The 23,716-nt window shown below is 33.6% G+C and overlaps 1 protein-coding gene across 4 annotated transcripts in view; it reads left to right on the top strand.

Annotated features, from left to right (window-relative positions):
* The window catches only part of shop (sulfite oxidase), a 37,427-nt gene extending 16,542 nt beyond the window's left edge, over positions 1 to 20,885 (top strand). For 2 of the 4 annotated variants that reach the window (XM_076501187.1, XM_076501186.1), the window contains 8 exons: positions 2,387 to 2,601; positions 3,600 to 3,904; positions 4,245 to 4,435; positions 13,180 to 13,372; positions 14,151 to 14,345; positions 14,835 to 15,024; positions 17,322 to 17,599; positions 18,322 to 20,885. In XM_076501187.1, the coding sequence (XP_076357302.1) occupies positions 2,387 to 2,601; positions 3,600 to 3,904; positions 4,245 to 4,435; positions 13,180 to 13,372; positions 14,151 to 14,345; positions 14,835 to 15,024; positions 17,322 to 17,599; positions 18,322 to 18,489 (1,735 nt within the window). In that variant the 3' untranslated portion in view covers positions 18,490 to 20,885. Of the gene's footprint in view, positions 1 to 2,386; positions 2,602 to 3,596; positions 3,905 to 4,244; positions 4,436 to 13,179; positions 13,373 to 14,150; positions 14,346 to 14,834; positions 15,025 to 17,321; positions 17,600 to 18,321 lie in introns of all 4 variants that reach the window. The other 2 variants (XM_076501185.1, XM_076501184.1) reach the window with 1 other exon arrangement.
* Positions 20,886 to 23,716: the final 2,831 nt, after the last annotated feature.

The following is a 23,716-nucleotide window of genomic DNA, read 5'->3' as shown; positions in this document are numbered from 1 at the left end:
TTTCAGTATAAAAATTAATACCATCACTGAACAACTCCCTCTCACTGTTGCAAATGGGCTCTATGACGATGACTTTCACATCTCATATCAGTTGTTGAACGTGAGGTTTATTCAGCAGCAACTAAAGAATGCCCTCAGTTGTTTACTGAAGTGGACCACAGCAAACGGCTTTACCTTCTCTCTCTCTCTAAATCCGTTTGCATGCACTTTTGCCACCAACAGGGTATTCACTTTGATCCTGAACTCCATATTGGTAACGTTGTGCTGTTTGTGGTCTCTGAGACTAAGTTCTTGGGGCTTATCTTTGACCGTAAGCTAATCTTTATACCATCAAGCAGCTACTGGTCAATTGTACAAGAGCACTGAACATCCTCCGTGTCCTCTCTACTGCCAGTTGGGGAGTGGATCGATGTTCTATGTTAGATATATTGTGCTCTTATTCGATCAAAACTCGACTATGGATCAATGGTCTATGGCTCTGCCAGTCCCTCGGCCTTAAAGATGCTGGATCCTATTCATCATCAAGGACTTCGACTCTGCACTGGGGCTTTCCACACCTCCCCAGTTCAAAGCTTATAGGTAGAACCTTCTTTGCACGTCTGCCATTTGCAACCGCTTTTACTATATGCTTTAAAACTTTGTTCCTTACCAAAGCATCGTACCTGGGATTATGTTTTCTTTCCTCGATGGGCCATTCTTTTTCAGAAGAGACTGTCTTCCATTGCTCCTTTTGGCCTTCATATCCAGGCGCAGTTATCCAGTCCTTGGATTACATTGCTGTATTCACTGGCCAGCTCATCTCACCATGGCTTCTTACAGTTCCCAATTGCGACCTATCTCTAAGTCATTTGAGAAAAGTAGACACTCCTGATTGGAAATACTGTCTGCTATTTGCTGAACATCTTTCGAACCAACCTTCCATTCCTATTTATACAGATGGTTCAAAATCAGGTGACTGTGGGCTCTGCCATGGTTTGTTGTGGTTTGGTGGTTGCATGCAGAATTCCCCCTACAGCTTCTGTGTTCACTGCTGAACTGTATGCCATTTCCTTTGCCCTGGATCATGTAGAAGCTAAGCAATACTCCATTTGCACTATTTATACTGACTTGCTTAGTTCTCTACTGGTCCTGGAATCACTTCACATTGGTTCACACCCTGTTCTTGCTGATATTCAAACTGACTGGCCCCTTTCTCTTTAACATCTAATTCTATCCAGTGTTTCTGGATACCTGGCCACGTTGGTATTCGTGGGAGCGAGCTTGCAGACATGGCACCTAAATCTATCTGCTCTGGTACTATTACTGCTGTGCCTATTCCAAACATGGACTATGGTCCTGTATTCAAGGCTTGGCTCCGTGCCAGCTGGCAGTCGACTTGAAGTGAGCAATGCGAAAACAAGCTTTTCCAAATAAAACCCTATATTGGACTTTGGCTGTATTGTTCACATAAGGATCAGAAAGAGGAAGGTGTTCTAACTAGACTATGCATTTTTAACTCATCATTTTCTTTTATCTGGAACTGATGCACCAGTGTGTAGTTTGTGTAACACTCAAATCACAATAAGCCACATTTTACTTTCTTGTCAACGTTACAATTCACAAAGACAGCACCATTTTAAGCATGTTCTGTCCCTAGGATTATCCATAACGTTAGACAGTGTTATTGGTGATGGTGACACTGTCCACCTTGGTAATGTTTTTAGTTTTTTAAAGGCCATTAATCTTTTTAATGCCATTTGAGTTTTTTAATATATACTTTACACCTTTATAATGTGGCTCCCTTTTAAGAATCACACTTCATCTAGTTCAATTTGAAATTAGAAACTGACTGTAACATTAAGTAACTCAAAACCATGACTGGAGAGGCCAACTTCAGGTGACTAGTGGTGGTTTTTGCACTTTTACCTGTTAGTCTTCCTCGCAAGTTATGATTATTACAGTCATGCTACAGAAAGTCGTTTACACCTTGAATCACTGTAGTTTTTCTCTTGATGTTGTAGACTAGATGTAATCATTGGTTTTATACTATTTATTTATTTTTAACTTTATTTTGTTTTACCTTAATTTCCTTTTATGAATTTTACTGAATTTTCTTTTACCTTTTTACTGGACGTTTGGCACAGATAGCCTAGCTGCTTTGTGGCATAAAACATTAGATCAACCAACCAACCAACCAACAAATTATAGCAAAAATAATTTTTTGATGTTTTAGGAGCTTTAAATGCCTGGCACAAGTGTAAGGTACTAATATCAATAGATTAATTTGTTTTTTATCCACCTCAGAAATAGAAATTTTATAATGGAAAATTCTCATGCTTGTTTAGGTCAGTTTTGAAGACTTTCATAGACTCCATTCAAAATTTAATGTAATCTATTAAATTTGTAGTGTAATATGGGGTCATCCAAAATGGCTTGGACAGGAATCTGTAGAAGGATGTTCCAGTTGGTTAGATAAAAGAAACTTTCATGATTTTAACACAAATGCTCATAGAAGAAAAAAAGAAAGCATTCTAGCCTGTGTCGGTGTTGTAGGTGTTGGAGTGGCTACAGCTCTTGCATTTTATTATAAGTCGTATGTTGCTGAAGCAAAGAAAGATGCAGGTGAGTATTTCTTTCCAAATACTGTTTTAAATAGATTCTAGGAGTGTTATGATGAACTCAAAGTGGGTTGAATAGAGAATTCTGTGTTATTACAAATTTAAATATTTTATTCTGATTGAAGATTTCTGTGCCTAGAGTAATTAAAATATTTGTATATAGTTGCTTTATAATTGAACCTTTAAAACTGGATATTTGTTTTAGATTTTGTACTGTTAACTTCAGTATTTTACACATTTGTATGTACAATCCATTAAATAACAAGAACTTCAGTACTCAAGAAATAATTTTTTAACCAGTATGATAAGTTATATTAAACATTTAGTTCATATTGTAAACTATCTTAATTAGCTACTCTGTATGAACCTGCTTGTTGAACCCATAATTGTGAAATATCAGTTTGATTAAAGAAATTGCTTTTAATGTTCTGGTACTGTTTTTCTTAATAGTATAGTTATCTTGTTCATGTGTTTACAAACTAAGATGCCTATAAATGAATTATTATGCACTCTTCAGATTTCGTTCATATCTTCTCATACACCAAAATTTGGCATAACTCTGTTGTTAAGGAAGAATTTTAACTAGGTGATAAAATATTTGGTATTTAATGCAAGTATATCATTAAGATGGTTACTAAAATAGCTTTTTATTTAAAGTTTATTGAATAAAATTCTTAAATCTAGCATTTGTTGCAGTTTTTTATGTAAGTATCCAAAATTCCAGTTTTCCTCTACATCAATTTTTTTAGCCAAATAAAGTGTTTAAATATAAAAATTAATAGACTCCACTTAACCTTTTTCTGAACTATTTATTTGTATTGTATTTTATGAGACACTGATAAGAAATAGACAGCACAACTGACTTAAGATTAATTGATGGTACGAAACAAGAGAATAATGGAAATTGAGTTAGGTTTATTTTGACAAAAACTAAGTATAACATACTTAGGTTTGTGAGAATGTGATATCAAATAATTTATTAACAGCCTCTGTCTTTAGTAGATGTTCCCGCCATCCAAGGACATACTAGAATTGTCTCATTCTCTAGCTCATTGTCTGAGCTAAGTGAGTCTAAAACTGGAGCTGTGACTGCTGGAGAAGAAATTGTAGGGTTGCCTGAATACACCATGGAAGAAGTAACAAAGCACGATTGTCTTCAGAACAGGATCTGGGTGTCCTACCACAGTGGAGTGTATGACATTACAGACTTTATCCCCAAACATCCAGGTGGAACTAAGATACTGATGGCAGCAGGTGGTTCTTTGGAACCATTTTGGGAAATGTATGCTGTCCACAAGAAAGATGAGGTTTGATTCTGATTGCTTTACCTCAGAAGCTTAATTATTAAACATATACTACCTGAGTACATAAAAATTTGATATGTAGATTCAGGATATTTATGAAAAACAGCAGAAGTGGTACAAGTGTAGATCCTACCACCCTTAGTTTTAACAAAATAGTCTGTAATTTATCTTGTCTTGAATCTGCAGTTCAAGCCAAATGTAAAAATTCCCAAATAGCAGGGCACAAATTTAAGAGGTATGTAGATGTTTATGTACTTTTTGAACAGAATATTTTATACTTTAGTTTCAATCTAATGAAAAGAAGAAAAAAGATAATATAGTTATTAAACATTTTGTTCAACAGATTCTTGCCATGATGGAAGAGTACAGAATTGGAAATCTTCGGGTTGAAGATCGAGGTTACACTACTGCTAATATGGCTGACCCTTATGCTGCAGAACCAAAACGACATCATATTCTTCAGCCAAGATCTGTGAAACCTTTCAATGCTGAACCTCCATTAAGCTTACTTGTGGACAGTTTCATTACTCCAAAGTACACTTAGTGTATTTTTATTGTAGATGTTATATAATACAATGGTATTTAATATTAGATTTAAACAGGGAAACACTACCTGGAAATTAGTTTGCCTATAGAGTCAAATACACACACACACACAATATATTACAGCTGCTCTGAATCAAATTAAATAAAGTTTGAGAACCTTATCAGACAACTGGAACTTTAAGTAAAAATTGTAAAGATTTTATAAAAATAGGAAATTTGTTACTATAAGTATATGTATTATGTATAAGTATATGTTTGAGATGTGATTTTAATTATTAAGTTGTATTTTGTAAGAACATAAACAACTTCTTTGTACAGTTAAGCTCATTTTATAATTCATTGATGTCACACTTGGTGGTGATGTGGTGAAATTGAGTTAACCTTTGAGCAGTGGTGTTAGGTCCACTTAATAACGGATTGGGTAAAGATATCAGTTAAGAAATAATCATAAATCTTCAAGTAACAGTCATGGTATTGAATGTAATAATGAGATTGAACACAATTTAAAATATGAAATGAACTATTGCGTGTACAGGTGTCACTGGGTCTCTACTTGTAAATACCCTTTTAGCTGTACTTCTCTCTATTGCTTACTCTCAAACCTAGATTTATTTCTTCCATTGTCATTTCTTTGCTGTAAGAAGTAATTTTGAATTCCATTGCCACATCTAAGCATTGTGACTCATGATGTGTGCAAAGCATGCCATTTCTAGAGTGGACTGAGGGTATTTCCCTCAGAAAACTTTTGATGGCCTTACTTCTTACAGCCCTGCATTTGTTATATAAACAACACCTTGTTTTGTTAGAGAAAGAATGTGGTCAGAACTGTAAAAGTGGATCATACATACATGAGCTGATTTTGGTTAGGTGATGCCAACATTTAGTTTTTACAGTGAGAATCAAATAATGTTTTCATTTTATTTACATAAGGATTTTCTTCAAGTTACAATTTTACTATTATCTTTGATGTAATTTTCAAGATTCACTACACAGGTATTGTTTTGTGCTTCCATCTTGTACACTTACAGCCAACATTTTTGTACATCTTGTATTGCACTCTGTACTGAAAAAATGTTAAGTAAGTGTTCAGAAAATTGTATAGTTGTCTAAATATCTCAATCTGCATGATCAAAAAAATTGTAGCACAACCAAGGAAAATACTTGGTACACAAGTTTATTGTTATGGTATCTAAGTTCTTGTCTGGGTTTTTCACATTCTACAGATAACTTACTCAAAATGTTTGATTTCATCTTGCATTATTTTTATTGAAAAAATTATAAAACTGTTTTCTCAGATGTAGTGCAAGTCCCTTCTTTACCCTTTCAAGAAAAGACTCTTATACCATACACTGGAGTATTAGTTTTTCATCCATTTTATTATTGTATTTTTGATAACCAATAATTTTCTCCTGAGTGCTCTGGATTTAGCAATTGCTATTTGAGTGGCTTGGCCTGGAACCCTGTAAAATCATGACATTTACGTGGATGTATCATATTTGAATTTAGGGGATATCACAGAGCATTGCCCAATAGAACAGTCTAATACCTACCACATATTTAAGTGTTAAAATTTAGACATTCACAATTATTAATGAAATTACCTTGTGCACATTATAGCCCAATAACCATAATTAACTTGTATCACATACTGTAGTTTCATTCATATGTGGATCAGTAGTGATATTCTTAGTGCAATTGGTCCATTTGTTTTATACAATACTTGTAATTTCCAAATCGTACTTAACCATCTGCTGACACTATAGCTTTTTCTCTATCTTTAGGGTCTCTGATCTTTACCTATCTAAGCATTAACAACATTTGCTCCAGTTTTTTATACTCTACTAAAATGCCTTTGGTAAATTCTAAATTGCAAATCTCTCCACCAACTTCAGTGCACCCTCTATCTAGATACTGTATAAAAGCATCTCATCCCAATAATGTAAGCACTCTTTTTTGAAAGCAAACTGCATGTGTTTATCAACAGGATTGTTGAGATTATTTATTATTTACTTTGTAACTTTTAATGAAGTTGATGTTTTTAGTTGTTTTTCTGTTTATAGTTAAACATTATTTGACACACACAAAAAATACAAAACTACAAACTTACAAATGGATATGAATTCTCACACAGACAGACAGACACAGACATACAGACGGAGAGAAAGTCTCTCTAGTGTGTTCTGATGCGGCTTTTGCCAATGACCTAGGAATGGCTGGCAAGAACTTAGACTTCTCCTTTCCAGCTCTTCCTTTTTCTAGGTCAGCCTCTACAGAGGATTATTTTGAGCATCCACTTCTAGACCCCTTTCTTCAGTTGGTTACTCAGGTTTGTGAGACTTTGGAGGCCTCTCCTATTGCATTTAACTCTACACCTTCCTTGTCAGCCAAAAGGACAGCAAGTGACTACTTGGTTTTCCCTCCTCCTGATATTATTGCTCTTCATGCTGGGAAATTGTTCCACTGAGTTAAAGCAATGGAATAGTTTTACCTTGTCCCCTATTTTTATCAGATCAGCGTATTTTGGCTTATTACTGGCAGGAGAAGGCACATGTAGATGTTCAGTTGATGATCTCCTATTGACCTTGTGGGGAACCTGTGATCACTTTAACCAGATGTCAGCTTTTTCAGGTTGATCTCACTGTCACAACTGTCATGAGGTATTTATCTTCAATCCAGCTTTTGTCTGAAGCTCATCAGTGTTCCTCTCAGCAGGATAAGTTGGGGTTTTTGCTGACATCTACCACAATCAGATTGTCTTCTTTCATTCATTCTTTGTTTTTTTGGTTAGTTTGTTGTTGGGGTTTATAGGGTAGAAATGCTGTGTTAGAAAGGATTCTTTTACTGTCTTTTGCCCTCAGGAAGTTATGGGAAGTTCCTTTCCTTCATCTCATGTTATTTGCTGGAATTAGATGTTAGAACCCAGAATTGATACTACCCATTTGTATTCTTTATTGTCATTGGCTTCTTGTCTTTCTGGCTATAATTTGGGAGTATTAGCTTGTAGTGTTTCCTAACCTCCTTCCCTTCAAGGGTCTATGGGTTTCCATAATAGGGTCTGTTCATAGTCTCTAAGATCTTTAGCCAGGGAAGACCAATGACAATGTCAACTATCCTAGGGGCAGAGGGGAGCAGTGAGAGCATGATTACAACACTTCCTGAACATCTGAAGTTTTTTCACCAGGGATCCATGAGTACTACATGTTCTAGCTTTGGGGTTGTTTGTTCACTTAAAATCACTTCCACCATTATCTATTCAACCTGTTGCCTTTTCACCTCTAATAGATCCAAAGCAGTAGAGAGAGTCGTTCTCATTCTTCCAAGATGTTATTTCCATTTATTTTTGGTACCCAAGAAGACAGAAGATTGGTGGCAACTCATCAATTTGTCTCAACTCAACCAATTTTAGATCCTCTTTGCTTCACAATAAAATATTTTCTTATCCTTTTATGGCACTTTGTACCAGGGTTTTGGATGACTATGTTTGATATTACCAATGCTTATCTTCATATTCTCGTAATAGAAACTTCCTGGATGTTTCTCAGATTTGTGCACAAAGGTTTTGTGCTACATTTCTGGACTCTTTCTTTTGGTCTTGCATCAGCGTGTTGTCTTCTACAGAATTGTTTGAGAATTTTTCTCATCAGCTACATTCCTTGGACATGTTTATGCAACATTGTATGGACAACTGGATCCATCCCATCAGTTAAAAAAATAACACTTGGAAATTCTCCTTTCAGAAGCCATAAAAAGCAAGTCATTGGAATTCTTAACTGCAGTTTGTTTGATCTTGAGCACCTCATCCTCAAGTGTTGGCAGTAGATTCATTAAGTCTGAGCTGGACAGGTTTATATTTGTATGCCTTTCCCCCAATTCAGCTTAATGCCCTGAGTTCTAACTATGGTTTATTCTACTCCCTGCCACGTTCTCGCAGTTGCATCTTATTGGTCAGCTCAAGCATATCTTCCACTTCAATATTTGCGGGAATGCCCACCTCTTCTATATTGGAAGTTTCTGGTGAAATGCCATCAATCAAACATTTTCCACTCAGATGTTTGGAAACTCAATCTTCATGCTTGAAAGTTATGTAGTCCTTTGCTGGACATCAGCGTTTAACTAAAGTTTCTCTGTACTTGACTAAATCTCTGTAGGTCAACCATGATTGTTTAGCAACAGAAATGAAATACTTATCATCAGTGGTGCATTGAAAGGAATTTAAACCCACTTCATCCAAAACTGTCATATCCTATTTTCTAACTTTGATTTTTGAGAAAGGTCTTATTTCATCTATAAGGGCTTTATGTAAAGCATCCATGTCCAATATTTTTAGGTTTTCTAAATTCCTGAAGATTTTGAATCCCTACTTCTATTATGTGTACTAAAATCCTTTCATATTCTTCAGCCCAAATGACCTTTTCAATTACTGAATTGGAATTTTACAGTTATCTTACATGCATTGTTTCATCCTCCTTTGAGCCCTTAGCTTCATGTTTTTTGTTCCACCTTTCTATCAAATTGTATTTGTTGCTGGTGTTGGCCTGTGAACTTTATCAGTCAGAGTTGTTTGCAGTCCACGTGCATAGAGCTCTTTATCATTCCACATTTGTCCTGCTTTATCCTGATGGATCCTTTCTTCCCAGGACTCTAGCAGCCAGGGAAGAGGAAAGATCCTTCTCACCAATCCATTTGCCAGCCATATCTCTCCTTTATGACCACTCCAATCCTGTTCATTTGAAATGTTCTGTCAGGGCCTTCAAGTGTTAAGTGGATCATACTAACTCATTTCAAGGTACCAGAAAACAATTTCATTCATTGGAGTCCTATTTCTGTGACTTGTGTACCATTACCCTCACAAAATGGCTTCACAAATTGATTCACATGGCCTATAAAGGATTATCATTACAGGAGAGGAATATTTTGTGGGTTGTTGAATAGCCCTCTGGAAGACATTGTGCAGGTTGGTATTTGGACTAGTACTAATACTTTCCTATCTCATTACTTAGATGATCTGGCAGTTTCCTCTTCTGAGGGTTTTTGACTACCCCCTGTAGCTATTTTGAACACATTTATTAAACTTTAACTAGAGGTAAGTATTTTCCTCAATCATATATATATTATTTTATTTCCAAGGTCCCTTTATACTTTACTGTATCCAACAATGTGGTGAGTGTTGCCCTATTCACAATTCTCCACTAGCAGTCACTTTCACTCTAATTACTACAGGTTGCAACAGGCTTTGTCAAAATGGAATGTTCCAAAAGACCATCTAGGCATGTACTGGGTGGTATTACCTTATTATGGACTGCCACTCATGTAGAGTCATGAGTGAATTTAAAGGAGATCCTTCCAAACCCTACTGATCTTCGGGTTGAATAAATTATTAACAGTTTGCTTACAAAAATATAGGGAACTTGATTCACCTATTATACAGTTTCCAGAGCACTGTTGCATGAAACTCCCCAGTGCCTTTTACCCTACTAATGGAGCTTGGGAATATTTTTTTTCAGTCAGTAAGGCTTTTCATCCAGAGTGTTCAAGTGTGTTCCTCCACTCTTGAAAAACTAGTAGTTTGGAGCTCTTGTACTTGGGTCCTTGGATGTTTCTGCTGGATTTCTGGAGGAGTGGCATCAGTCTTCACAGGAGCCTACTTATAATTCTAGTTCAGATTTTATGTGAAGCTGTGTGGTTGGGAAGTGCATGAGCCTTCATTTTGTTCAACGTCAATTTAGTATGTTGTTCATGGATGGAAGTCCACTATCTCCTCATAATTCTAAACATGAGGTTTCATCCTAGGTCCTTGATTGAACACAGATTCCACACCATATCCATAATTTCAGGGACAGGCATAATACTCTTTGTCTACTTGGTTGGAGAGCAAGGATGAATGTTCATAATTCCAGAACAGATGAGCTCTGTTCATTTGGTTGAGTACAGCATACACAATCCCATCATTTCTGTGGTGATGGTTTTTGAACTTCTTCAGATGGTGGAGAAAGTTTGTCCACTTAGATGGTGCTTCACTCTATGGCTACAGGTTGGGATCCAATCAGTGCATGTGTGTAAATAAATAAAAACATGGTAGCCCTAGCCACGTATGTGGGATAGTGGTATCCTAACCCCCAAAGGCCAAGCTGTTTAACCTTGACTGTCTGACTGGACAATATGCTGTTAATAATTCATGTTCTACCACACCTGTGATATAGGAACTAACTTCCAGGTTAAGAGCATACTTGTTATGGATGTAGTTCAGTTTCCACACTCTTCTATCATTCGTTTATTGTCATGGAACATTCTTGTTCTGTATGGATCATGCCTGGACCCCACCCCCTCCAAATCCTCAGTGTGGGATTCTACAGGGTGTTTGGAAAGTCACTGTGCAGTTTTGTAATCATATTTTATTCAATCTATTTCAAGCCAGCAACTGATAGCAGTGTTTAGAAACAAAATAAAAAGGGTTCAGGCCTGTATTGATGCCAACAGGGGTCACTTTTAACATTGTTTATAATTGTCATTCATATTTGCCTCCTGTATTCTCTGTTGAAACATGTCTGTTAATAAATATATAAGTGCACAGTGACTTTCCGAACACCCTGTAGTTGTAGTATCAATGGATGGTAAATATATTTTGGAAGTTAACATTTCTCTTAACTGAAGGTATATTTCCAATAATACTTACCTTCACTGAAATTTTTCTACCCTACTTCCCCACTAAAAGCCAGTTTGTTTCTAAAAGTGATTACATTATTGGAGAGAGGTGCTTAAAAACAGAACCTAGATAGAGGGTGCACTGAAGTTTGTGGAGAAATTTGTAAATTAGGGTTTTGCCTAAGGCATTCAAGTAGGATATAAAAGACTAGATCAAGCATTCCAATTACGTTGATGGGCAAAGAGTAGAAACACTGGAGATTGAGAAATAGTTAGTGTCAGCAGAAATAAATATTATTGGAAATACATTTTTAGTTTAGGAAAATGTTAATGTTCCTTCATGCATGTGGTACCATTCACATCTGTTTATTTAGACATGTATATTGCTATATAAATTTATCTCCCATACACATTATCAGATTCACTAATAGTTTCAAACAGATTTCCTTCAGCTATTGCTTGGATCATTTTATAACTCTTTATATTACTTTTATAAACTATTGTTTGGTAGTTAGTCTACTAAGGTGCTACCATCTATTTTAAGACATCAAGTGAATAATCGCTATCAGAATTCAGTTAAAACTAAGACTTTCAACTAACAATCTGCAAGTCTTTTTGTCTAGATCTGACAGTTCTTCATTTTTACTTGTCCTGAACATCCATATAAGTATTATCTCTTTCCTTCCTATATTTGGTATCAGAGAAGAATGTGATACATTATGGTCACAGTACCAAAATATGTTTTGTTTTTTTGTTAATCTCCATTTTAAGTTAGACTGAACAATTAGAAGAGACAGCTTTAATAAGTGATCCATTAAAGATATCAATTATTAACTCTTAGTGTGTCTCTTAATAATTGAATCATAATGTTGAATAGAATAACAAAACTAAACACTCAGTGAAGTGTGAAACAAATTATGGCTGTATCTGCCACATTTACTGGACTCTCTACTCCTTGCAGGGTAGAATTAAGGGGAAGGTTGAAGGAGCCCCCTCTAACTACGAGAAAAAAAAACCTTGTTTAAAAGATATTTGTAAATGTATGAATATGAAAATAACATTTCTAATTGTGTCATAAACCTATTATTTTGTAACTTTTTATTAACATGTCCTTAATGTGTTTTTTCATAAATATTTGCTTAGCCATTTAACAAAACACTTTCTTGTCATTACTTTATATTTACTATAAGTATCAATGGTAGTACTTTGTATACATTATTATTTGTATACATCACTTGTTTGTCTTGTTGAAACTGTAGCTAAAAGACAATACTGAATTTTATTTGACTTGTTTATAAAAAATTAAGTTCTGGGGACTTCTAATTCCTACACCTGGTGCTTTACCAGGTTGTTCAGACTGAATAAATCAGTATTTTGTAAGGTTTCAAAAAATGTCACATTTACCTGCAGCAACTAATGCTAGTCACATGACTGGTCATTTGCATTCTAGTAAAAGTCAACATTCTTGCACAATATGCAGTTTAACAGCAATATCCACCCTAGGGTGAGCAAGCTGGTATTATATCCTAGAGAACAACAGAGACAACTGATATTTTCTTAATGGATTTCTTATTTGTATATTATGTAAAACCTGCACATATACAGAATAAGTACTATAACATTACAAGAAGATAGAAATGATATATTTATACACTTATACTGGAAAGAAAAAAATATTTTGCATTCTACTCCTACCATGGATAAAATTGTTTAGCAATAACTAATTCATACTTTTGAACACTTGTTATCATAATAAGCTAGATTTAAAATTTTCCAGTCTTTTTGTTATCTTATCTAGGTTTCCTCTCTTTGAACCAATAAAATCGTATGATAAGGTTTAACTGTTTCCAAGAATTTTGATGGACTATCCAGTAAGACATTATTGGCTGATGAATTATATTGAAAAAACAATGAATTAAGTTCTAACTTGATTTATGACCTGATGGAATCTAACTTTGTGAATAACTAACTACTCAGTTGGTTATTTACTGATATATTTAGCCAAAATATATATATATAGAACTGTTTGACTTGTATTTTGAAGAATTTGTTGAAAAAGTGCAATATTTTGATTTACCTGCTTCTTTCAGTGAACTTTTTTTCATAAGAAACCATCTTCCTGTACCAGAAATCATTCCTGAGGAATACGAATTAGAGATTTCAGGGATTGGCATCAAAAAGGAAGTAGTACTTACCTTGGAGGAATTGAAAACTAAATTTCTTAAACATACCATCACAACTACCATTCAGTGTGCTGGTAATAGACGTTCTGAAATTAACAAGGTGAGTAGCAAACTTAACACATGCCAGTAGAATCCCCACATGATTGAAATTTGACAGTCACCAATTTTTTTCTTAGAATACAGAAACTGTTATCCAGCTGAGTAGCAGAAGTTGTAAGTTTGCCTGTACAAAACTTATTTCATAGCAAGATTTTGTATCATCAGTATATCATTTAATGTGTTTTCAAGAAACACAATGATCAGTGCATGATTCCTTAATCATATAAAATGTTGAATGTGTCTTCAAGCTGGTTGCTGTTTTCCATGATCTTTTTGGCAATTTTGCTTAAAGGTTTTTTTGAAACTAAGAATGCTTGTTTAGACCCAGGTTACCCTGTATGAGATATAAAATATGTGCCCCTCTTTAGAAAAACCTAATGTTCTTGCCTTCAGATATGCAAACTTACACTTCCTACTGGTCTGTGTTCTCTGCTTGCACTATTATCATAGTGTGGTTCTGTTTAGACTCAGTTGAGAACATTTACTAAAACATTGTTTACTGGTGTCTACAAATTATTTCCTTGTTACTAGAAGTATTAGTGTACACGAAACCTACAAACAACTAGGTAAAAGTACTAGTGCACAGCACATTGTTCCATAAATTCCTGTATGCTGTGTAAAGTTTTTATATATTTCTTTGTACACAGAGAAATTAGTATGATAATACTTCAAGATCACGAGATATAAATGTAATGCCTAGTTTATGTATGCATGTCGTAATATTGCAAACATTTTTTGTTCATCTTGTTCTTGATGCCTCTCTATCTCTGTGATTGTAGATTAAAAAAGTGAAGGGACTGGATTGGGGCTCAGCTGCCATCAGCACTGCAGAGTGGAGTGGAGCACGCTTGTTAGATGTTTTGAAGTATGCTGGTGCTGATCTTAATCATAAAGACATCAAACATGTAGAGTTTGAAGGTTTAGACACTGATCCAGCCCACCAGTCATATGGAGCATCTGTTCCTGCTGAAAAAGTATTTCGCTTTATTCATGTTTCAATGTCTTTCAAACACCAAGCTGAGACTCAATGTTGAATGTTACTGCTAATGAAAACTGTCTTGAACCACTAGCAATAGTTTACAAATAACATGTATGATTTTTTTTGCTGATACTCGCATTCTTTGTTGCATACATTTATTTGTTTTGGAGTTTCTCTATTCAATCAACAGCTTGCACCTATTCTTAACAGTGTTGGATCAATAAAAATGCAATCTTTGTTTTCCACATATTCCATTCTATTTCTGTAGTTTCTTCCCACCTGTACTGCACCATGCATATATATAACCTTGTGATGAAATAGTCAATGGATGTAAATATTAATCTGTTATAAGGACTTTAAAAGATTTTAATAAAAATTAGTATACTTCTTAATTAAAACAAAGTTGAGTTGATATTAAAAAAAAGACATTCTGTGGATATGAGTATATGGGAAAAGAATATGAAAATATTTTTATTCACTTTAGGCACTTAATCCAAATGCTGACATATTGTTGGCATATGAAATGAATGGAAACGAAATACCCAGAGATCATGGATATCCTGTGCGAGCAATTGTGCCTGGAGTAGTTGGTGCAAGAAATGTTAAATGGGTTGGAAGAGTGGTGTTGGCTGATGACGAAAGTCACAGCCATTGGCAAAGGAGAGATTACAAAGGTAAGTTGTAGAATTCAACATTTAGTGAGATTTTGCTTTCTTCACCAATTTCTCTTGAAATGAAAAACAACTTTATCTCTCACTTTCACAATTCACAGTAACTTTCTGGAAACAATATTGTTAGCATTAACCCTAAACTAAATACATTAAAGTAAATTACATTATTTTGACCATTGATGAGTATTAGTCTCAGTTGTTTTTAATTTCTGGGTTTCCCTTTTGTGCTGTTTACTGCATTGTACAATATAGAAAAACTGAAGTATTGTTCTTTGACCATTGAAGCTTTTTCTAACTTTTAATTTATAAATAAGGGAAGGCTGCTAGTCACCACCAACTCTGTGGAATATTTTCTCTGAATAGAATGGTTTGATTATCATGCTTATTATGAACCCACAGTTCAGTTTTTTGAGATTGGGTCTTAAGCCATGATCTTATTCACAATTAGGTGCACTCATCACTAGGGTATACCAAACTTTAAATTCCTGTAGTCTGTAATTTGCAGTAAGAGAGAATGTGTTCATCAGCACAGTATGCTTTGGGATTTCTTTCTATGTTATAAGACATGTTTGGAGCCAAAATATTTTCAGTTTCATGCAATGTTATGTGCACATGATCATGACAGTTCAGAAATGACTTAGCAATCTTTTAAATGTTTATGGCTTAAATGCCAAAAGCTAGCAAAATATTAGATCAATCATTAGGCTTAAGTATTGTTAAAAATCAGATAAACTGCAATTACCTTGTTTTTATTTAAAAAATTTAGCAATATTTTAATCTGAGTAACTAAAATATTTACTTAGAAGAGGATTTAATTAAACAGAATATTTAATTTATAGTTATTGTTGTAAATACATTATGGGAATCTTCATGCAGATTTTTTTTAATCTTGAATTTAATTGCACTGCTTTCAGTATGTTGTAGTCGTTTCTTGAACTAGGGGTGTTTTCTTTCCCTGTAATGTTCTCAAAAGGTTTTAGTGCATAATTTCAGTTGAAGATTTATTTTAACAAAATTTAATATAATTACCTAGAAATGCTTCTGATTAATATTTTCAACAAGACAGATCTATATTTTCAACTTGAAAATATGTTTTTTAGAGATGTTTCCCTTTGTGTGATCTTAGTTTAATTGAATCATATACATTACATAAATCATTTGTGAAAATTAAAGAGCAATAGCACAGTAATTAGAGACCTTTTTAACACTGAGCTGAGATCAGGTTGTGCGGTGTAGTTAAATGTAGAATGTGAGGCAAGTAGTAAGCTTATGGTGTGTGTAATGAAAATACACGTGAAACATAAAATGTTAGACCCTTTCACATTGTAAATATTGATTTTTCATGGAAGTTATTGTAACAGATCTAATTATTTATAGATGATGGAAAATTTAAACTTTCTTTGTGGAGCATCTGATATTCTGAAAGTTGTATTATTTCTAGCCTGTTTTCTATGTATTATAGTAATACTAGTAAGATGTGCTTCTCCTAATATTGTATTTCATCTACTGAAAACTTGTGAATTTATGTGATTACGATGATACTTAAATTACTAAATGGACTTGTTGTCTGTCAACAGAATATATAACTAAAATTTTAAAGGTAATAATATTGTATTTGTGTTTATATAATAATATTTTAGACAATAGCTAATACTGATATCAGCAGTTTCATTTATGCTTTTATGAAGTTCATTTCAGTAGTAATTGTTGAATCGAAGATCAATTCTGTTGAGCTAAATATCAGTCAGTTATTGATTTATTCTTGTGAATTATAGTTGCAATTTTCTGATATTTTAGTGACATGCTGCATTAATTATTTAAATTTATTTGGGTATTTATTGTGAGAATGAAGTTCATGTTGAAAATGTTTAATATAGAATGTTAAAACAATAATTATTTTGCTTATGTTGATGTTAAATGTGGTCATGATAAAGAAAGTTTTGAAACACAATAAAATGTTAAATAAACGTTTGCACTTTCATTTATTCCAAAAATGCAATTTTCATATTGCTTGAGGTAATGTTCTAATTAAGTTGTATTTCTTCAGTTTTGGTATTTGATTTTGTCATTCTCTTTTGGGAAGTTTTAATTGTTATTTTATTTTTGGATTGACAAACTCGGAGGTTAATGTTCCGGTTAACTGTGTTGCTTGTAAGATCACAAGAGAGCAAATCACATTTATATATATATATATATATATAAAAAAAGAATAACAATAAAACTTATCACTTTTCATAGGTCTGTTATCGGGCATAGTTGTTTAGATCCAAATTTTAATATAACAAATTTATTGTTATTAGGTTTCTCATCAAGTTGTGACTGGGATACAGCTGATTTTGATAAAGCTTACTCCATTCAAGAGCTGCCTGTTCAGTCAGCTATCTGTATTCCATTAGATGGTGCTACTGTTTCAACTGTTAATGGGGCTATTAAGACTAAAGGGTATGCTTGGAGTGGAGGAGGTAGGAAGATCATCCGTGTTGATGTATCTGTTGATCAAGGTGAAACATGGATCAGTGCTAACCTGAATCAAGATGACTCTTCTATTTACCAATCATGGGCCTGGACCTTGTGGGAGGTACACACTAGTGTAAAACAAAGTATCTCATTATTTTAGTAATATGTATATAAAAATTCTATTGTTACTTTTTTAGGTCTCTCAATTTCAGCTTAAGTTAGATATGTGAAATTTATTGAAAAAATGTTCAGTTTTATATGTATACTGTTATTAACATAATTTTAATATCTAAGCACAATTTTATGTTAGATGAATTTTTATATCATTCAAAATTTTTACCATTAACTTTTCAGTTATTATATTTTAGACTTTGAATTAGCTGCCAGTACTTATTACAATGTTCACACCTGTTGTCTATACTTTGTGTGTATGCAGAATGTTTAATCTCACATTTTTGTTGTTGGTCACAAGTAAACTTCAGTAAGGTTGTATTTTATTTTGCATATGTGTTTGTGTGTGTATCTAGAAAAATTTATAAAATAGCTATGCATGATGAAAACTTAAATTGATATATATTTTTATTCTGTATTTAAAACGTGCTATTGCAGCATGCTGTGACTTCTGTTCAGTTTTAGCAGAATGTGTTTATTAACCAAGATAACATTTTGATGAAGGTCCAACTTCATCAGGGTGATCCTCCTTGTGCCAGTCCTGATTTTTTTATTTACAGTTGGGTCTGTTTTACATTATATCTATGAGGGTCAAATTCCTTTTTTTTTTTAATGTATGTATGTATGTATGCGTGTGTGTTTGTTTTTCAAGTATTTGTTCCAATTTTATAGGCTGATATTCCACTTCCTGAGAATGCCAGACCTGGGACACAAGTTGAGCTTATTTGCAAGGCTGTTGATTCATCTTACAATGTTCAACCAGAAACATTCGAACCACTCTGGAACATACGAGGAGTTTTAGCAACAGCGTGGCACAGAGTCACTGTTACAATAGAGTGAAAAGTGTAAGCTACAAGTGAAATTTTGTCTGTTTAGCTATAACATCAAAATCCAGTTTTAATTCTAACATACTTGTAATAAAGATTTTCTTCAAGAGGGTACAATATTTTATCAAAGTGCAATGTATGCAAAAATTACCCTTACCTCAAGCTGTGGTATAGGTATTTGAACTCCTCATATAATGTCAAGAAAAATGTGCTGCCTTGACTTTAAGAAGGTAGTTATAACCCTACACCCTCTTTTAAATTAGTTAAAGCTTATATATAATTGTAACATGAGGTAATTCAAAAGCAGTAACCACATTCAAGTTGTTCTTGAAGTTGTCTACCATTTTCAGAGTCAAAAGAATGATTTGTAAGACTAAAAGGTAATATATTCATTTGCTATTAATTCATATCTTATTAACACATCTTTAAAGCTCTGAAACGTATGATTTTTACTTTTGTATAGACACGAGTTTCTGCCTGAAGCATCTGTCCCAAAACAAAGACTGTAAATGACAGTTTAATACAAAGTACTGTATACCACAGCACTTGAAAATTAACATTTCTAAAGTACAAATTGATTTGTTTTTATATTTCTGCACCAATGTTAAAAGTGATTATTTGAAAGTTTGTTTACAAAGGTACAAATGCAGTTTTTTACTACTACGTAGGTAGGGTACTTGAGTTTTATACATTGCTACATGCATTTCAAATGTATTTGAGATTAAAACTAGCAATATTAAAATAAAAAGTACAAAAGAGAGAAAGTGATTATTTTGATTGGTTTAGTACCTGCATTGATACAAAATGAATAGTCGGAGCAAAATACAGGAAATGGTGTTTCTTGTGGAGATAGATCTGTGGGGAAATCCACATAACAAAAATTATCTGTATGGTTATTTTATTTGTCATTCCACAGCTGTGTATTTAGCCACCATTTAATGTAACTAGAATTGTCAAAAGAATTTATTCTGATAAGGGATATCAATAAAAAATACTGTCAATTATTATCTCTTACTATATTTTTATATATTTAATATTGTGATGTGTTATCAGTAATAAAAACGTTTTTTGCTCTTGTTAGATAAATTGTCACAGTTAGAAAATCAAGTATCTCATATCAGATCAGAGATTAACTAACATTACTAGTCAATGTTCAACCTTTTTACCAAGCCTAGATTGCTTCCTTTTTAAGGTGAAATACCATAACATGAATATATTATTTTTAATTTCTTAGCCATTCTTATTTGTTAGTGTAAAGCAATATTTTCAGCAGGCTATACACAATGTGGTGTTCATTTTTGTGTGCTTAAGAATATTATTATTATAATAATTAATTTTGAAAAATAGCCTCTTATGTCATTAAATACTATATGGTGCAATAATGTTTTTCAGGTACTAATTGATAGATGACAGGATATATGATAAAGTTGCTTCTACTGAAGTGATTATGTACAGAGTATAAAATATAGTTTTGAAAATTAATATCTGTTTTGCATTGTTTAAATCGTATTTGGTGTGTAAAATGAGATTATGAAATTTTTTTTTAATGTGAATGGTAAAAATTCATATTTCTTCTCACAATTTCAATGAAAATTTTGTATTTATATTGAAAGTTTGCACATACTCATTTTGTTAAAAGTTTATAAAACTTACTCATTTTAGATCAAAAATATTCTTATAAAGGAGTTTTCTAGATTACTCAAAGATTACTTTAAGTCATGGTTCCAGTAATTTTGTTTAAAATAATTTATATAGTACCACCATGTGGAATAATGAAGACTTAACCAATAAACGTATATTAACTTAAACTTTAAAGTGTATAGATTAAAAGAAAGAAAGTATTTGGTTGTGAAAGATGCGTGGATGAGATTAATATTTATAATGTTTGAGCTACTGGTGCTGTAAAAGGTATTTTATTACATAAAATTGTATTTTCCTTGAATATTTAATAGGAAAGAAGGGTTGTGATTTCATTTCATAAAGGAATCATTGCTAAACTCGTCTTTCTTATGAACTTGTTTACTAGTGGTTCAAACTGTTCAGAGGTTTTGCATTGTTCTTTTTTACTGTTGTTAATATGCTTGAAGTGAAATTAGGAATACCTTAGAAGTCAGCATAGAAATTTTTAATTGTATTTTCAAGTGTTATCAAAAAGTTAACTTTCTAAACTAGGCATATCAATCACTCTTTTTATCTTATTAGTTACTGCAAAATTTTGGTGCCTTTACTAAACATTGCTGCACAGCACAATTCAAATTAAAATACATGTGAAATATAAGTGTTTAAATGTGTATTTTATTTCTTTGTGTAAGTTAACAAGATAGTTTTACTAATGTTCTTGTTTATTTTTGTTTGTTTTATTTTATAAAAAATTCAGATCATTCAACCAAAAATAAAAATTATGAAAAAGACAGACAAATAAGATCTATTAACTTAGAAGCTAGAAAATATGGCTAGAAAGTAAATTTCATTTGAACCATTGAGACAGTACAAGTTTTTTGAAGGGTTTTGTGTATTCAGTAATGTTTGAGCATTGTCAAAAGCCGAACATGAAATTCATCAGACCAAGTATATGTGGAAAGGTGAAAAAGTACCCTTTTGATGTTTCTTGTGTTTTAGTCTACACAAACTAAAAAAAAAGTTTCATTGTCAGAATTAAAATTTATGAAGTAATCAACATTTCTGCTGATTATGAATATTTTCAAGAGAGTAAACCCACTGTTTTAATTTGTAACATTGCCAAAAACTTTGTTCTTTGCTATAATTTAGATTGACTTTCATAACTGAACTATTATTGAAGGTGTTTGGTCAAAAACTGATATTCAAAAATATCATGGACTGAATTTGAAATCTGTTAAGTTTCTCCAGACTGAAAAGGGTGCCACTGCAAAATTCTCAGTAATTAGTCAGGACAAATACTAATTTTCTGGAATGGCATCTTGGTTGGATCCAGCAATTTAATGTGCCTATATACACTTCTGGCCAAAATCATAAGGCCAATGAACATAAAGGAAAAATATGTAACTTGTGTTGTTAGACTCAATCACTTATTTGAGTAGAGCTTCGAAAGATGAAAATCAGAAAAGGGAAAATAAAAATAAAAAACATTTTTAGCATTTAATAGGGAAAATGTGAACACTGTGAAATTAGCCTAAATACTAACTGGTTCAAAAGTTTAAGACCATACCAAAAAGAAGTCCTAAACAGGGTAGGAAATGCCCAACAATAGGTCTCAGTAGTGAGTTGCACAGTTGTCATGGTGAATAATTTCAAACATTTGCTTTGGCATGGTTGATATAAGCGTTTGCAGAAGGCTGGCTGGAATGTTATTCCAAGTGGTGAAGATGGCTTCAAGAAAAATCATGCCATCCACACCCAAACATTTTTAATGGGGGTTCAGTTCAGGTAAACATGCTGGATGGTCAAAAAGAATCAAGTTATTTGCCATGAAACAGTCCTTTGTCCTGCAGACATTGTGGATTGCAGTTTTGCCATGCTGAATGATCCAGTCATTTCCACACAAGCAAGGGCCTTCAGTTAATAAAGATGCTCTCTCGTACATGCCAATGTAGCCAGCTGCTGTTTGATGCCCCTGTATAACCTGAAGCTCCATTGTTTCATGGAAGGAGAAAGCACCCCAGACCATGATGAAACCTCCTCCACTGTGTCATGTAGAAAATGTCTCTGGTGGGATATCCTTATTGTGCCAGTAACGTTGGAAGCCATCTGGACCATCCAGGTTAAATTTTTTCTCATCAGACAACAAAACCTTCCTCTTTTCTACGTTTCATGTTTGGTGCTTCTCACCAAAGTTTAACTGAGCTGTTTCGTGGTGGGGAAGGAGATGTGGCCTTTGAAGACGTTTACGGTTTTTAAAGCCTTTCTCTCGTAGGTGCCATCTTATTTTTCTTGAGCTACATTCTGCATCCGTAAGGGCCTTAATCTGGTTCGATGGTCGGCCGGTGTCTTGCTGGACAGCCCGTCGAATCCTCCTGTTCAATGCTGGCGAAATTTTCTTGAGTCGAACACTTGAAATTCTCATTCCATATCCCTCATGGTCTTTTGAAAAATTTGCAACAGCAGTTTTACTACGCCCAATCTCACCAGCAATGGCACGTTGAGAGAGATCTTGCTTTTGCAGCCCAACAATTCTGCCACGTTCAAACTCTCAACTTTTTAGCCTTTGCCATGTTTTTACCTAATGTAACACAGGTGTTGACAATGCTAATGCTTGAACACAAATGACTAAATTTTCATTTTCCCTTTTCTTATTTTCATCTTTCAAAGCTCTACTCCAATAAATGGTTGAGTCTAACTATGCAAAATGCATATTCTTTTTTTATGTTCATTGGCCTTAAGATTTTGGCCAGGAGTGTATAAGTGTGTGAGTAGATAGTATGCATCAATGAAATAACCGAAATGTAGTGGTATGAGAAGTAATGGTTATCGATGTCCAGAAAACTTGTGCTAATGCTCAAAAATAGTGTTTTCTGTAAATTAGCAAAATGCAGAAAACAGACAGGCCTGCTGGCCTTTAAAAAGCATAACAAAATGTATATTTTTATTAAACCAGGAATAAAATTATAAGCTATTGTCAGGCTCATCATTGAACCTAAATTCATTTACTTAAAGAGAACTTGGAGCTAGTATCAGTGGTGTTCATACAGCTTTGATGTTTACACATCTGTAGGAGATAAACCACAAGAGCAACACAAACACTTTCCTGTTTCAGATTTCAAATGTCTATATGCTCAAGTGATATGTACACCACTCTATGAAGCCAAGTTCATTGTCATCCAAACTACCAACAGTTCATTCCTATCCACTTTCCAACCATAGTCAACAGGTGATGCAAGTTTTGGATGCATATTTCACCAACAGGTTTCTCCATCAAAAGTAAAGCATTTGGTGAGCTGCAGTAGTGCAAATCTTACAAGAGGCAAAGTTTGCCCAGACAGTGATGATGCAAGGCTGGGCATCATGTAATGAGTATCATTAACATCTGATGATGTCTGACTGTAAAGACGACATAAATTTGTCAAGAATATTAACAACAGATGCTGTTTGTAAAAATTTTTGTGCAGCTGTATAAATGTTTTGGTAAATTTAGTTTTTGTTAGCCACAGTGAAGGCCTTTCTGCCTTTTACTGAAAGTACTTGTGGAATCACAGTAAGTGAAGACATAATATATAATTAATTGCTGGAAGCTAGTGCTGATCCAATTTATGGAATGTTAATGA

The sequence above is a fragment of the Tachypleus tridentatus genome, chromosome 5 (genome assembly GCF_004210375.1).
Source record: "Tachypleus tridentatus isolate NWPU-2018 chromosome 5, ASM421037v1, whole genome shotgun sequence".
Classification (NCBI taxonomy): Eukaryota; Metazoa; Arthropoda; class Merostomata; order Xiphosura; family Limulidae; genus Tachypleus; species Tachypleus tridentatus.
Note: the sequence above shows the minus strand (reverse complement) of the source record. Positions and strands in the feature narration are given on the sequence as shown.